The following is a 13,490-nucleotide window of genomic DNA, read 5'->3' on the forward strand; positions in this document are numbered from 1 at the left end:
CCTCAGCCCTAATATGCCATAGTGGTGATGATACATTTTGTGAACAACAAAGTTTGATCCTCTTCCTTCAATTGAACAACAAACAGGATAAGTTGCCCATTATGGTGATGGCAACTCTAATACCAGTCAGACCCGCCAAGCGCAACATCCGTCGTCGGACGCGCTGCCTCTTCTAATACTTGTGAATTAACAAGGACGATCCGTAATTATCTCCCTTTTGTCGTGTGCTTGAACGTTGATGCCCTTTTCCCTCAGCCTTAATATGCCGTAGATACTGCCAAAAGAACCCGTCCCTCACCCTTCTTTCATAAAGACTTGACCATAGCAGCATGCAGCAGCTCATCACTGAGCCAAAAACCAATTGGTTAACACACACACACAGAGAGAGAGAGAGAGAGAGAGAGAGATGCTGACTTTCACCGCTGCAGTCCGGCATGCTCCAGTGCTCGACCAGACAACAGCCGAGCCATGGCGACGACTCTCCCTGCACTTACACTCTCAGCGTCAACAATGTGGTAATCATGATCTATCAATATCCACACCTGAATGCATGCATGGTTGTCAAAAAACCTGAGTACTCCTGAAATAACATTATTATTTCTGGCTCACGTTCTCATAAAAAAAATGTTTGAACTAGTACAGCGGCTTGCGCAAATGGGCGGGCTCCTCTGTGCTGCATATATATTTTATATAAATTATTTATTGTCATCCAGTGAGCCTGATGTCTAGGGAGACTTTCCATAATATAGAAATTAGGAAGCATATATGTGTCTTTTTTATATTTTAACATGATGTGTTTAAAACTCAAACAACAATATAATTTCTTTATTTAATTGTAAGAATGGAAACATATTGTACGTGACATATATAATTCTGAGGCCAAACATAAATTCTGTCATTAGTAAAAACAATTAGCTTATTCGCATGTGAGTAACAAAGCACATCACATTTTTTATTTCCTTTAATAAGTTTAATATCCAAATTTGTTAATGCAAAACACGTTCTGTGCCAACGAATAAGTAACTGCGAAATTTTGCTTGAACAATGATGTTTTGTTGTTTCTTTACCATGATATTGGTAATCCTAACCTTAGAATGTTTGAGGTTCAAAGTTCTAAATAGCGCGGTATCTCGGTGCTCTAGCGTTTGGAGGAGCGTCATGCTAAGCCGTTTAGCACCATTTAGCATGCTACAGCAAAATCTAGCCGCACTATAGCTCCAATTTAGTGCGCTAATGCTTCTGTCGCTATTTGTCATAGCCCCCTATTTATAACTTTGGAATTATTCACCTACAAAAAGCTACTTTGGAAGCCTCTTTCCTTCTGATTCGATGAATAAACAACGAACAACACTATAAGTATAGGCTACCATCAAACATAAATGATCATGGAGAACAAAATTTGTTGATTACTCCTGACTTGACTAAAGCTCATCAGAATCATGTTGCACATGTATGAGGTATTGTAGGTCTAATAAAGAACATGAGAACTCAAAAACTCAACAAAAGCACTTGACTAAGTATAGTATTAAAACAGGAATTGGACTGACTTGCAGTGCTAATCATTAAATTGTTGTTCTGGACCACTAAAGGATTATAGTCGTTTTTCACTAGGTTTCATGGCAAATGGCTATAGCAACACAAAATGGTTGTCGTTTTCCAATTTATAAAAACACCAATAGGATCTTCCTGATTTTTGCGAGATTTTCTACCCTATTTCCCTCTTCTCTGGTAGCACCTCGAGACTTTTAATATATAATTCTAGCTCTTTCTAATTCTTCAATTACCCCTTTCGGGAATCCAATAACGATATTCGACGATTTTGTTTGTGTTCATGTTGGAATAGGAGCTACAAAACCGTACGCTCCTCTAGGGATGGGGGTAGTCCCAGCCCAGGTTGTGTGGTTAAGGTTGATATTTTCAACAAAAAATAAGAACACTCTTTCACGAACTTCCTATTCTGGAAAGAATGGTAATGTTAGGGATTCAGTCTGCCCAGAGAACATAGTAATCACAAAATGGTATTAGTTTCACTTCACAAATAATATTAGTACATTATTAAAACCAATGTTGAGGATATCGCTTATCGTTAGCATTTCGGTTGGCCGCGATTAGAGATTAACTGGAAATCAGACGATTAATCGATATTATCGGTCGACTAATAATAGACCATTTTTGGCAAATCCCAGGTTCCCAGCACTAAAATATAATATATTGTACACAGAAACAATATTGGACATAATCCTTACCTTGATTACTTTCCTTTGAATCCTTGTACAATGACAAACAAAATTGGACAACAACACATATTACATAAACAATGTCCGAAAAACACAAATAAACATAGTTCTTGCACACACAGTGCTAGGAATAGGGATGATTTATCGGTAGATTTCCGATAAATCACATGTCATAGTGATAAATCGGCTCAAACGATAAATGATGATGATAAGGCATAATCTTATCGGGCACCCCCCGAGTAGTGATAAATCGGATGATAAATTGCTGAATCGGAAGATTTTTTGAACAGTGATTTTAAAACAAAAGGTAATTGGCAAGTAGAAACCCGATCCATTAATCATGTTGTGGGTTCAAATTATATGGACGTGATTAAACTTAATGCAAAAGAAACACATACACCAATGGGTAATTGGCAAGTAGGGAACTCAATCCAGAGCAGCCCACATTGTTTACATGCTATGACATCATACATAGATTCTTCTATGAATCTTTTCTCCTGTCCACCTAACATTTCCATTGATGTTGATCTAGATGTTTTAGTTGGCTGGAATATTTTTCATACAGCATATAATAGTGATAATGTGCATGAGTTCAACTTTCTTCTAAGCCCTATGTATTTTCCTATTAATATAAAGTAAATTACATATGTACAGACAGAAAGGAAAAATAAATAAATAAAGCCTATCCAATGACTGTTTTGGGAAACATAATAACTAACTGATAAAAAGACGTTGTGTCAACAACATGATAGATGTGTTGCAATCCAATTCTGAAGAAGTGCAGTGTACTTGTGCTTCACTAGATGCCCCAAAAGTATTAGATTTTGCTTCAGGAGAAATTTCCAGGTGTTAACACTGGGCACTTCATTTTAAAAAGATTTTTCTGTTCCTTAGATTCTAAATATTCCAGCAGCCTAAATTGATTATGTCCGTGGAAATTCTAAAGAGGTAAAAATGATTTTATCATAGGTTGATATACCCCTCTTTTTATTCTCTACAATCTCATACCAACATGCTTGAGCAAAGATGCAGTCCCAGTACAGATGTATTGAAGTTTCCTCGAAGCTTTTAATTAGTGCTAAAAATACAATCATAATAATAGAATGTTTGCCTTTTTGGTAGTTTTTTTATGAACCCTGTCATGAAGATGTAGCCAGAAAAATATTTTTTGTTTAAGTCTGTTGGCACTGTTCTAGAGCCATTTAAACATGATATGAGTCATTTGTTGTCCTTTCATCCATCTATACATTTTGAGGAATGTCCTGCTCTAGACACAGGGAAAATCCATTAATCCATGCCCTGGGTATTGCATTTTTGGAGTATTAAATCTCTTAGTTCATTATATTGATTGAAGGTGTGAGTAGAAACTGGAATCTAAAAGTTATCTGCCAGGTTCTCATAAATGAGTTCAAAATGTTAACAGGGTATAAATTTCATATGACTTACATGTTCTTTTCCACTTCTCATGCCTGGCATTTAGTACTCATGCTAAGTAGCAAATCCCCATCATATCTGGAGGCAGAATTGCGTGAATGGAGAAGACACAAGGTGAGCATATATGCATATGAATTAACTCATATTGAGCAGAACAATAACTATTGCACATGAGCTGGCAAACATACATATTAAACCCTGACAAAAAATCAAAATCTTCCTAAAGGATGAACCGAGCGAGATGGAACAGATGATCGATGCCATTAGAACCACACTAGGGTCATTGGGTGATGATGAGACGTCAATAAATGTTTCAGCCTATGATACGGCGTTGGTTGCTCTTGTCAAGAACCTTGACGGAGGCGATCGACCGCAATTCCCCTCGTGCATCGACTGGATTGTTCAAAATCAACTACCAGATGGTTCGTGGGGTGATCCCGCTTTCTTTATGGTCCAAGATCGGATGATCAGCACCCTCGCATGTGTGGTGGCTGTGAAGTCTTGGAACATTGACAATGACAACTTGTGCGACAGAGGTAAATTGATTGATTGCTTCATTCTTTATTTTATTCAACGATATACCTTTTTTTACTTCCAAGGAAGGATCATGTATCTAATGTAGAGTGGACCTTTTCTGGTGTAGGTGTGTTATTTATCAAAGAAAATATGAGCAGGTTGCTAGAAGAGGAACAAGACTGGATGCCATGCGGCTTCGAGATTAACTTCCCAACACTCCTAGAGAAGGCAAAGGACCTGGACTTGGACATCCCTTACAATCACCCTGTTTTGAAAGAGATATATGCCAAGAGGAATCTGAAGCTCTCTAAGTATGTATACCTAGCTGCATGCATGTGATAAATCTGGATTTGTACATTGAACTCAATAGTCTATGTATAATTAGTTAAGCAATAATTAATCCGGCTCTCAAATTGTAGGATACCTCTGGATGTGCTACACGCCGTACCAACGACCCTACTTTTCAGCGTGGAGGGAATGGTAGACTTACCATTGGACTGGGAAAAGCTACTCAGGTTGCGCTGTCCAGACGGCTCCTTCCATTCCTCGCCTGCTGCCACAGCTGCTGCCCTTAGTTACACCGGGGACAAGGAATGCCTAGCGTTTCTAGATAGGCTTGTCAAAAAGTTCAAGGGCGGAGGTAAAATCGCTACCACTTATAGTTCTTGTACAACCAACATGAATGCACTCTTAGGTAGGACAGCCCCTTGTATGTTCGTCAATACAAACATCGCCATTCACGTAAATTACTTGTTTTCTCAGTGCCATGTAGCCACTCTATGGATACTTTTGAGCAGTTATGGGTGGTCGACCGGCTCATGCGTCTTGGGATATCAAGGCACTTCACAAGTGAAATTCAGCGGTGCTTAGAGTTTATTTACAGGTAACATAAACTACTTTAATTTAATTGGAAATACAATATGCCCTAAAAGTCTAAATGTTAATTATATATTTTTAAATGGAGTAGTACCAGAGTAGTGTTTTTTCTTTAAGACTAGTAGACCAGATTCAGAGGAATGTATACACTTTGAACAGGCGCTGGACTCAGAAGGGACTGGCTCATAACGCGTACTGCCCAGTCGTTGATATTGATGACACGTCCATGGGTTTCCGTCTCCTCCGTCAGCATGGCTACGACGTTACTCCATGTAACTAATAAGTAGTAGCGCTTTGGCATGCATGGCTACTATATATGCTATGCTGGATCGAGTTTGATAGACTAACGCGCATCGATCTACAATGCAGCCGTGTTTAAGCACTTTGAGACCAAGGATGGCAACTTCTTCTGTTTCCCCATGGAGACCAACCACGCATCTGTCACCCCGATGTACAACACTTACCGTGCTTCGCAGTTCATGTTCCCCGGTGACGACGATGTCCTAGCACGGGCCGGGCGCTATTGCCGTGCATTCCTCCAAGAGAGACAAGCCTCCAACAAACTGCACGACAAGTGGATCATTACCAAGGACCTGCCGGGCGAGGTAGTATGTTCCAACAAATTCCAGTTAATTATATATATAAGTATGCGTCAGTCGGGATACTATTCTAATGTCCTTAGTTCACAACAGAGTAATGAGCCATTCCTCCTGTAAAATCAGGTCGAGTACACACTGAACTTCCCCTGGAAAGCAAGTTTGCCACGAATTGAAACAAGGATGTATCTGGATCAGTACGGAGGCAACACAGATGTCTGGATTGCTAAGGTCCTCTACAGGTAAAAATAATTAATAATGAAACTTTTATCACCACCATACTCTGCATCATAAGACAAACCTTATTACATTGTTTATTACAAAGAGATCGGACTTTGATCTGGCCAAAAGAAGGAATGATAGAAACATATGGACCAACTAAGATTAACATGCTGAACAAGACCACTCTAAACACTCAACGGCCTATCACTTGCACGCCATCCAAACCAGGATATAAACTCCGTGGTAGTAGCTTCTTTACGCTAACCTCAATCGGGTCACTGTGATGCATGTTATGTAATGATGTGCATAACCGCAGCCAATTGGTACACGATAGTAGCATCTCCATAACCTCAGTCAAAAACGACATCATTTTTACATAGTCAGATAGACAAAAACAGTGTTGTTGTCCCGACCAAAATAAAAATACCTTAGAGATTTAACACCCCCCCCCCCCCCATCCCGTCCCGCCTCTCACACACACACCCACACATGATCCAAAAATATGTGAAATACTACATGGACCCGTTCATGTATGTCTACTAGGCAATTTTGCTGAGGTGGCATAGAGCTAAATGATAAAAGAAAGGGTCGAGTATCATATCATAATAAATGATGTGCTACTATTTATATGCATGACAATAAATGAGGTCGTCAAAATACTAACATATGATACTATGCACCACGGAGATAGTATCATATACTAGTAACATATGCATGATAATAATGTATCATCACTACAAGCAGCTTAAGGGTCTGTTCTGAAACTGCCCAGCTTCCCCAAAACTTTCTAGATTCAGCTTCTTGTACCGCTTCTCACTTCAGTTGGCGATTTGGAAAGCGTTCGTATTGAATTCATGCTCCAGCCAACTCATCCAAAAGTCCGAACTGATGAAGGGAGGTGGGCAATATATTTCAACAGTTCGGAACGCAACTTCGGCTTCTGTCGTTAGGCACAACGCTGCCAGCCCATTTGGCAGGATTAGGCACGGGGCTGCGGCCTAGTTGGGGCCCAAAGCAAATGGGCAACATGAGAGAGAGAGAGGGTGAGAGAGAGAGAGTTTGGGAAAGAAAATCAAACCGGTACGTGAAACTCACTTGGCGGTGGCAATCCATCGTAATTAGCCTCAACTCCAACTTCTTGGTTTCTACGGATCTGGAAAAGGGCAGCTTCCTCAACTCCTTCCTTTTTGCACTAAAACGGGTCACCAGCTTCTTGATTCCAGCTTCCTGGAGTTAGAGCGTTCGGCTCAGCTTCATGCGTGGAGTTAACGAAGCTGAGAGCTGGAGCGTTGCCGAACAGGCCCTAAGAGAGCTATGTTCGATCTACCCATTTTATCGGATTCTAATTGATCCGTCATGCACCACACTAAAAGATACAAATCAAACAAAAGTAGCCTTCAAATTTATAAGGCCCTTGCAAAGGTGGGAGTATTAGTTTGGCTTTCATAATCCTAAGTATTTTGCTCCAAATGCTAAAAGAGAGACTCCCAAACTACATCCAAGGTTTTTTTTTCATATTTATCATTATATTATTCAATAGTGTCAGACGAAACAAATACATGGATCTAACGCAAAGCCACCTTCCTGGCAACCTCTATGGCTACATCTAAAACTTGATGATGTGCCTTGACATCACACCAACACATACCATCTAATTTGGTGGCCTTGCAAAACCGCCCACAGTGAGCCGAGAGCACCAACCGGTTTAGCAAACCCTAAGAGCGCAGCGCACCTGCACGTTCTAGAATTTGCCTCCGCCATCTTCCGCGGATCAACGCATTGACCTTGACAGGCTCAACTAACGTCGACGTCACAACGACGCCAAACATTGCCCCGCCCTCCAGACCCCTTTAGCCAGCACTTGCTTCAAGAACGATGCCCCCATGAGGGTGAGCGGCTCCAGACACCTCCATTGCTCGATTCGGAAGACCGAGATCAAGGGTTTCCCCCGAAGCAGACGCACCTTCCATCCGAGTCCACGTGGTGGTCTAACACTACCACGCCTCCAAGCTCCCAGCGTCCGAAGCTCCAAAACAGTGTGACTAAGGAGATAAACAACGCCACAGGCCACCATTGTCTGGTCTGGCAAACCAAACTTGAGGCTTCCCTCAGAGCTCCATAGGACCACCACCTTCACAATGCCCTCAAAAGAAGTTAGTGGCGCCTGCAGACGTCGCTGCAGCATCCGCAACGGCAGATCCGTCCCGCCAACCAGGGCATAGGCACACGTCAGAGAAGCCCACCAACGCAGGAGGAAGGACCGCATCGGGCTAGATAAATCCAGGCACATAACCCAGGTTTGTCCAACCCATAGTTTTAAATAGCCGGCTATAGCCACGCTATAGCTCCGCTATATCTGTTTGAGCATGTTGCCGCTAAATGATTTCTTGTACAATTTGCCGCTATAGCCTCGCTATAGCCCGCTATAACCCAGTTATAGCTGTTTTTAAGGGTCGCCGCTATATGTCATAGCCCGCTATTTAAAACATTGGTCCAACCCGACCCAACCCAAGGTGTCGTCGCTAGCTGGAAGAAGATTCGGGGGTGCCTGCCATGGATCCACTGCCACCACCCACGGCCCGTCAATGCCGACACACGTCGCCCACTACCCTTGCCATGAGAGGCCGCCGTCCACCGGATCTGGCCGGAGCCATCCCGCCGTCCCAGAGCCGTGCCCGCGAGAACCACCCACCACTACGCCTGTTGACACACTATTGCGATGCATGCAAGCCAATGCACATAAGGGAGACGAGGGGAGGGTTGGCGGCGTTGATTTAGAATTCTTCCTCGTGGGCGCGCAGGGGCGACGTGGGTGAGACGTCCACTTGCGCATGGCCTAGCAATATTTTATGGCATCCTCGCTTAGTAGCTTATACATCCACTTACTCGAAGGCATTCTTATGGAAGTTATTTAACCGACAGGGCTGGTCAAACACTCTAGAATTCGCTTCATATTGATGGCTTTAGCCAAGTCATGCTGCATCGAAAATAATTGTCTCATGAACATGCATCTTGTGGACTAGACAGCTCGTCATATACTAATTGAGGAATGAGGATTCACCGGGCTTTTTTTAACACACTATAGACGTAGACGCTCATATATAGTATAGACGCAGACGTTCATATATACGCGCGTACACTCATCCCATATAAATACACGCACGCACATCCTATCTCTATGAGCGCCAGGGCCGGGCCGGTAAAATTTGAGGCCCTGTGCTAAACTTTAAAAAGGGGCCTTCCAATCCAAAATAATAATAGAATTATAATAATCTGTAGGCAAAAAGGAAAGATTGAGTTAAATCCTACATTTTTTGTTGTTTCTATGCTTTTGGAAATCAGAAATATTTTCTAGACTGATTTATATCTTGAAATACTAAATGACGTCTAGACCAGTTGATGCATATACAAAAGATAAAAAGAACAAAAATTAAAAGTACCAACAGCTAGACATACCAACAAGCAATTTGCAGCTCAGAGGAATAAACCAGTGCAAGGTACGGAGTCAGAGCGACTGTAGAGAAATGACACTGTACGCATGCTGCATACACGATTGCTAACCTGCCCGGTCCATGGAGAAGGGGCCCTAGCGGCGGGGTCGTTGGAGCTAGGGCAGAGGTGGAACCAGGATTTCCGAAAGCCTAGGGCTAAAACTAAGTTGCTATAAATAACGTCAAATACCACACATACAAATTCAATGCTATAAGCATGAAACATGTATTCTAATGCTATAAGAGCAAATTTGATAAAACATATAAACGATTTACAAGGATGCATCATTGCAAATGTAGGTACCAAATTAATGAAGACGTAAAGTAGTAAATATAAAACTGAGTATTTGGAATCAAGACACTTACTAAGTCAAATTCTTAATACAAAATTTTGCCAAATAAGAATATAATATACCATTATCACGAAGGCATGACGTAGACACGTAGTAGCCCCTTGCATTTCCTCATTTTGTGATAGCATAGTATAATCTTTATATCGTCAATGCTTAGATGTAGACTGGTTGGACGTTGCTTGAGAAAAGATGTAATTGCTCAAGTCCACTTGATCTTTGGTTTATAATCCCCGTTGATAATATAATTGAGTGGCGTTACACAGTTTGACATTATTAAATAATTGATTTATACTGATACATAAAAAATAAGGAAGAAAATTAGATCACACGCGACAGAAATTACCTGTCCAGCCGGTTTGGTAGTGTAAGGCTGGGAATAGAGCAGTAGATGGCAAAGCAGATCTGAACTGGGACAAAAATTAGACGACGCAGCCATGAGCGAGGGCTTGGCGCAGATTCTGTCCGTAGGAGACGAGGGCAAGCGGCGCAGCCATGAGCGAAGGCTTTTTTTCGATTGGGTGAGATTTTTGCCGATCAGCCGAGCTGACCGAATCGCTCAGCGATTCATTTGCTTTTACCGATTGGTTTTCAGTCTTAGGTGCAGCCGTGCAGGTGGAGAGCTTTTTCTTTTGAGAAACAGTTGAAGAGCTTAGACTAGCCACAATGGGTAGTAACATAGAGTAGTAACATTGCCCATGTTACTACTGTATGTTACTACTTCTATAGTAGGGAGTAACATATGTGTTATAACATGCAACACTTCATTTATTAGGTTATAGACTCATCTTGCGTTGATGTGTCTGATGTTACTCATACCTAGTAGTAACTAGCTATGTTACCACATGCATCTCTTTCTTCATTTATTGCTTGCCACATTATCTATTTTATCTAGATATGTATGATGTTACTACCTATGTTACTCCCACTGTGGGTAGTCTTAGTAGGCTGAGAAACATAGAGATCTATGGGCTGAAGCCTGCGGATGGGTATACATGCCTGGGGCTGGGCCTTTAAAAGGTTAAAATTCTGAACAAAATTTAATAAGGCTATAGGTACTAGTTGGGCCACGCCTGGGGCTATAGCCCCAGTTCCCAATTTCGCCCGTGAGCTATGGGCGGCATTGCGGCACCATGGTTCGGCAACAGGGAGTAATCTTCACAGCGGGGAGTAGTCTTCTGGCGAGCAGAGGGCGGAGGACGACATGGCATTGCCGGAGCTCCATCTCAACGACGGTGGGCTGCGTGGCGGCCCTCAATCCGGTGGGAAGAGAGAAAGAGGGAACCAGGATCGAGTCAGGAGAAGCATCTGAGTGGATCGATCGGACGGACCAGGTATGGAGAGATCATCCGTCGGCCTGCTCTCCGCTGGATAAATGGGCCTATTTTCTGGATGACCTAAGGAAAAGTAGTGGCTGCACCCACCTTCGGTGCACCCACATAAGAAAACATATCAAAATATTTAAAAAAATTCAAAACTTTGGGGAAATGGTTATCAACAAATATTATGGGAGCTTGCAAAATTTGGTGGTCAAATAACATTCGAGGAGCTCTGTACAAAAAAGACAAAATTACAAAGTCTGCTCAAACAGTGCACTTACATTTTGACTAATTTTTAGTGATTTTGTCTTTTTTGTACAGAGCTCCTTGAATGTTATTTTACTCCCAAACTTTGCAAGCACCCATAACATTTGTTGATGATCATTCTCACAAAGTTTTAGAATTTTTTTGAAATGTTTTGCTATGTTTTCTTGCGTGGGTGCACCGAAGGTGGGTGCAGAAAAACCACTCTCATGACCTAAACTAAGCGGTAAAAATTAGGGGCCTGTGGAAACTGGGGCTCTGTGCCGATTGCCCAGGTTGCATACCATGGGCCCGGTCGTGATGAGCACCTCCGAGAGACTGAGTCGGTATACCATTTTGAGATTGATGAAGTCGTCATAGTCGACAGGAACATCTCCTTCACTGGACGCACATCATTGAAAGGCCTGAAATAAATCTAGAAATATGTTGCCAGCAATGCCAAGTTTAGAATTTGAGCCCTGGTAGGTTGGTTCCACCAAAAGGAACCTAACCGTATGAGTTACTCTCGGTTCGCTAATGAGGATCCACAGTTAGTAACCATCCTAGGTAGTATTCATCTTACACGTGACACTAGACCTATTCTTCCTTGCTACTTCTAGAAAAAATTACTGTTCCTAGTGATGCAGATGACGGATGTGTGTCCGTTCATTGGTTTTGTATCGCTTGATGCATCAATTTAAGTCAATAAAGCACCCTTAATTAAAAAATAGAGATTTCTGGTAGCCAAATAGTTATCACACCCTTAGTTCTGACCTATACCATTTCAGAATGAATCTTGTGAGCAACGACATGTACCTTAAAATGGCAAAAGCTGATTTCAGAGAATATCAAAGACTCTCCCGACTTGAGTGGAATGGCCTCAGAAAGTACGTCACATAAATTTTTGCTACCTCTCTATTCCAAGTGCAATCAATAAGCTAGTAAAGATTGCTATATTCTTACTTGAGAGGATGCACAGGTGGTATTTCAGGAACCATCTGCAGAGGTATGGTGGGACTCGTAAGAGCGCGCTCATGGCTTACTTCTTAGCTTCAGCAAATATCTTTGAACCTAGCCGAGCAGCAGAGCGTCTAGTATGGGCTCGCGTGGCCGTGCTTGCTGAGGCGGTTACAACTCACTTCCGACACATTGGGTGTGTATGCAGCTTGCAGCATAAAAGTTTTCCCTCTTCGGAATCTTCTTTTAGTGATGATCGATGCAAAATATGTGTGCAATTCATTGCAGGGGTCCATGCTATTCAACAGAGAATCTTGAAGAGCTAATCAACCTTGTTTCATTTGACGATGTTTCTGGCGGTCTTCGTGAAGCTGTAAAATTGAACAAACCATTCCACTTAGATATAGTTGTTGATATGATATTGAACTTTTACCAGATATGAACCGGCCAAACCTCTATTTTCTTTGGTAACTACAGTGGAAACAGTGGCTCATGGCATGGACTGCAAAGGATAGCCATGGATCCATTGATGGAGATACAGCTATATTGTTCGTTCGCACCATCGAGATCGTCTCAGGAAGGGTTGTTTCAGCCGAGCAAACACTGAACCGTTGGGATTATTCCCAGCTGGAGCAGCTCACCTCTTCCATCTGCCACAAGCTTGCCACAATAGGTCTTGCTCAGGTGCGTGTGTACATGCATTGCATTCATATATCCATGTACCTCCGTTTGAGTTGTATGTGATCTGTCAAACTATAACCAAAAAATGTTCAATGGGGGGAAAACAGAATGGGGCAAGTATGGAGAACACAGAGGGCTTACACCGGCAAGTGGATTTGGAGATGCAAGAACTATCTTGGCTTGTTCATCAGGGTTGCCATGGCATCAACAGAGAGACCAGACAGACATTTCTCAACGTGGTGAAAAGCTTCTATTACTCGGCTCATTGCTCACCTGAAACAGTTGATAGCCACATCGCAAAGGTCATATTTCAGGATGTGATTTAGGAAGAACCCTCTTCAGTCCTTGTTGCAATTATTAAGCACGTTTTGTGCTGGGTTCCGTCATGTTACATGTCTAAGAACCTGCAAGGACTGCACGTGAATACTTAGATAGAATGGAAACAAGGTTCCGAACGACATGATACATGCCTAAGTGGCTAAGTTGTATAGGAGTTGGCTGCTATAAATATATACATGTACATGCCCCGGTAACCTAACGCGGGAAAATGCAAAGAACATAACTGGCA

The 13,490-nt window shown here is 42.1% G+C and overlaps 1 protein-coding gene across 2 annotated transcripts; it reads left to right on the plus strand.

Moving 5' to 3' along the window:
* Window positions 1-406: 406 nt before the first annotated feature.
* On the plus strand, window positions 407-13,248 carry LOC125535132 (syn-copalyl diphosphate synthase-like). Of its 2 annotated transcripts, none has more exons than XM_048698183.2 (14): window positions 407-518; window positions 3,721-3,785; window positions 3,898-4,207; window positions 4,315-4,498; window positions 4,607-4,827; window positions 4,950-5,070; window positions 5,223-5,335; window positions 5,433-5,668; window positions 5,786-5,901; window positions 12,073-12,171; window positions 12,264-12,437; window positions 12,530-12,614; window positions 12,719-12,925; window positions 13,030-13,248. In XM_048698183.2, exons 1-14 carry the CDS (start codon window positions 407-409, stop codon window positions 13,246-13,248), a joined length of 2,262 nt encoding a protein of 753 aa, XP_048554140.1. The 2 variants fall into 2 exon arrangements, with proteins under 2 accessions (XP_048554140.1, XP_048554139.1); XM_048698182.2 differs by having other exon boundaries at window positions 407-515; window positions 3,718-3,785.
* The last annotated feature ends 242 nt before the right edge of the window (window positions 13,249-13,490 follow it).

The sequence above is a fragment of the Triticum urartu genome, chromosome 2A (genome assembly GCF_056163025.1).
Source record: "Triticum urartu cultivar PI428250 chromosome 2A, HENAU_Tu73, whole genome shotgun sequence".
Classification (NCBI taxonomy): Eukaryota; Viridiplantae; Streptophyta; class Magnoliopsida; order Poales; family Poaceae; genus Triticum; species Triticum urartu.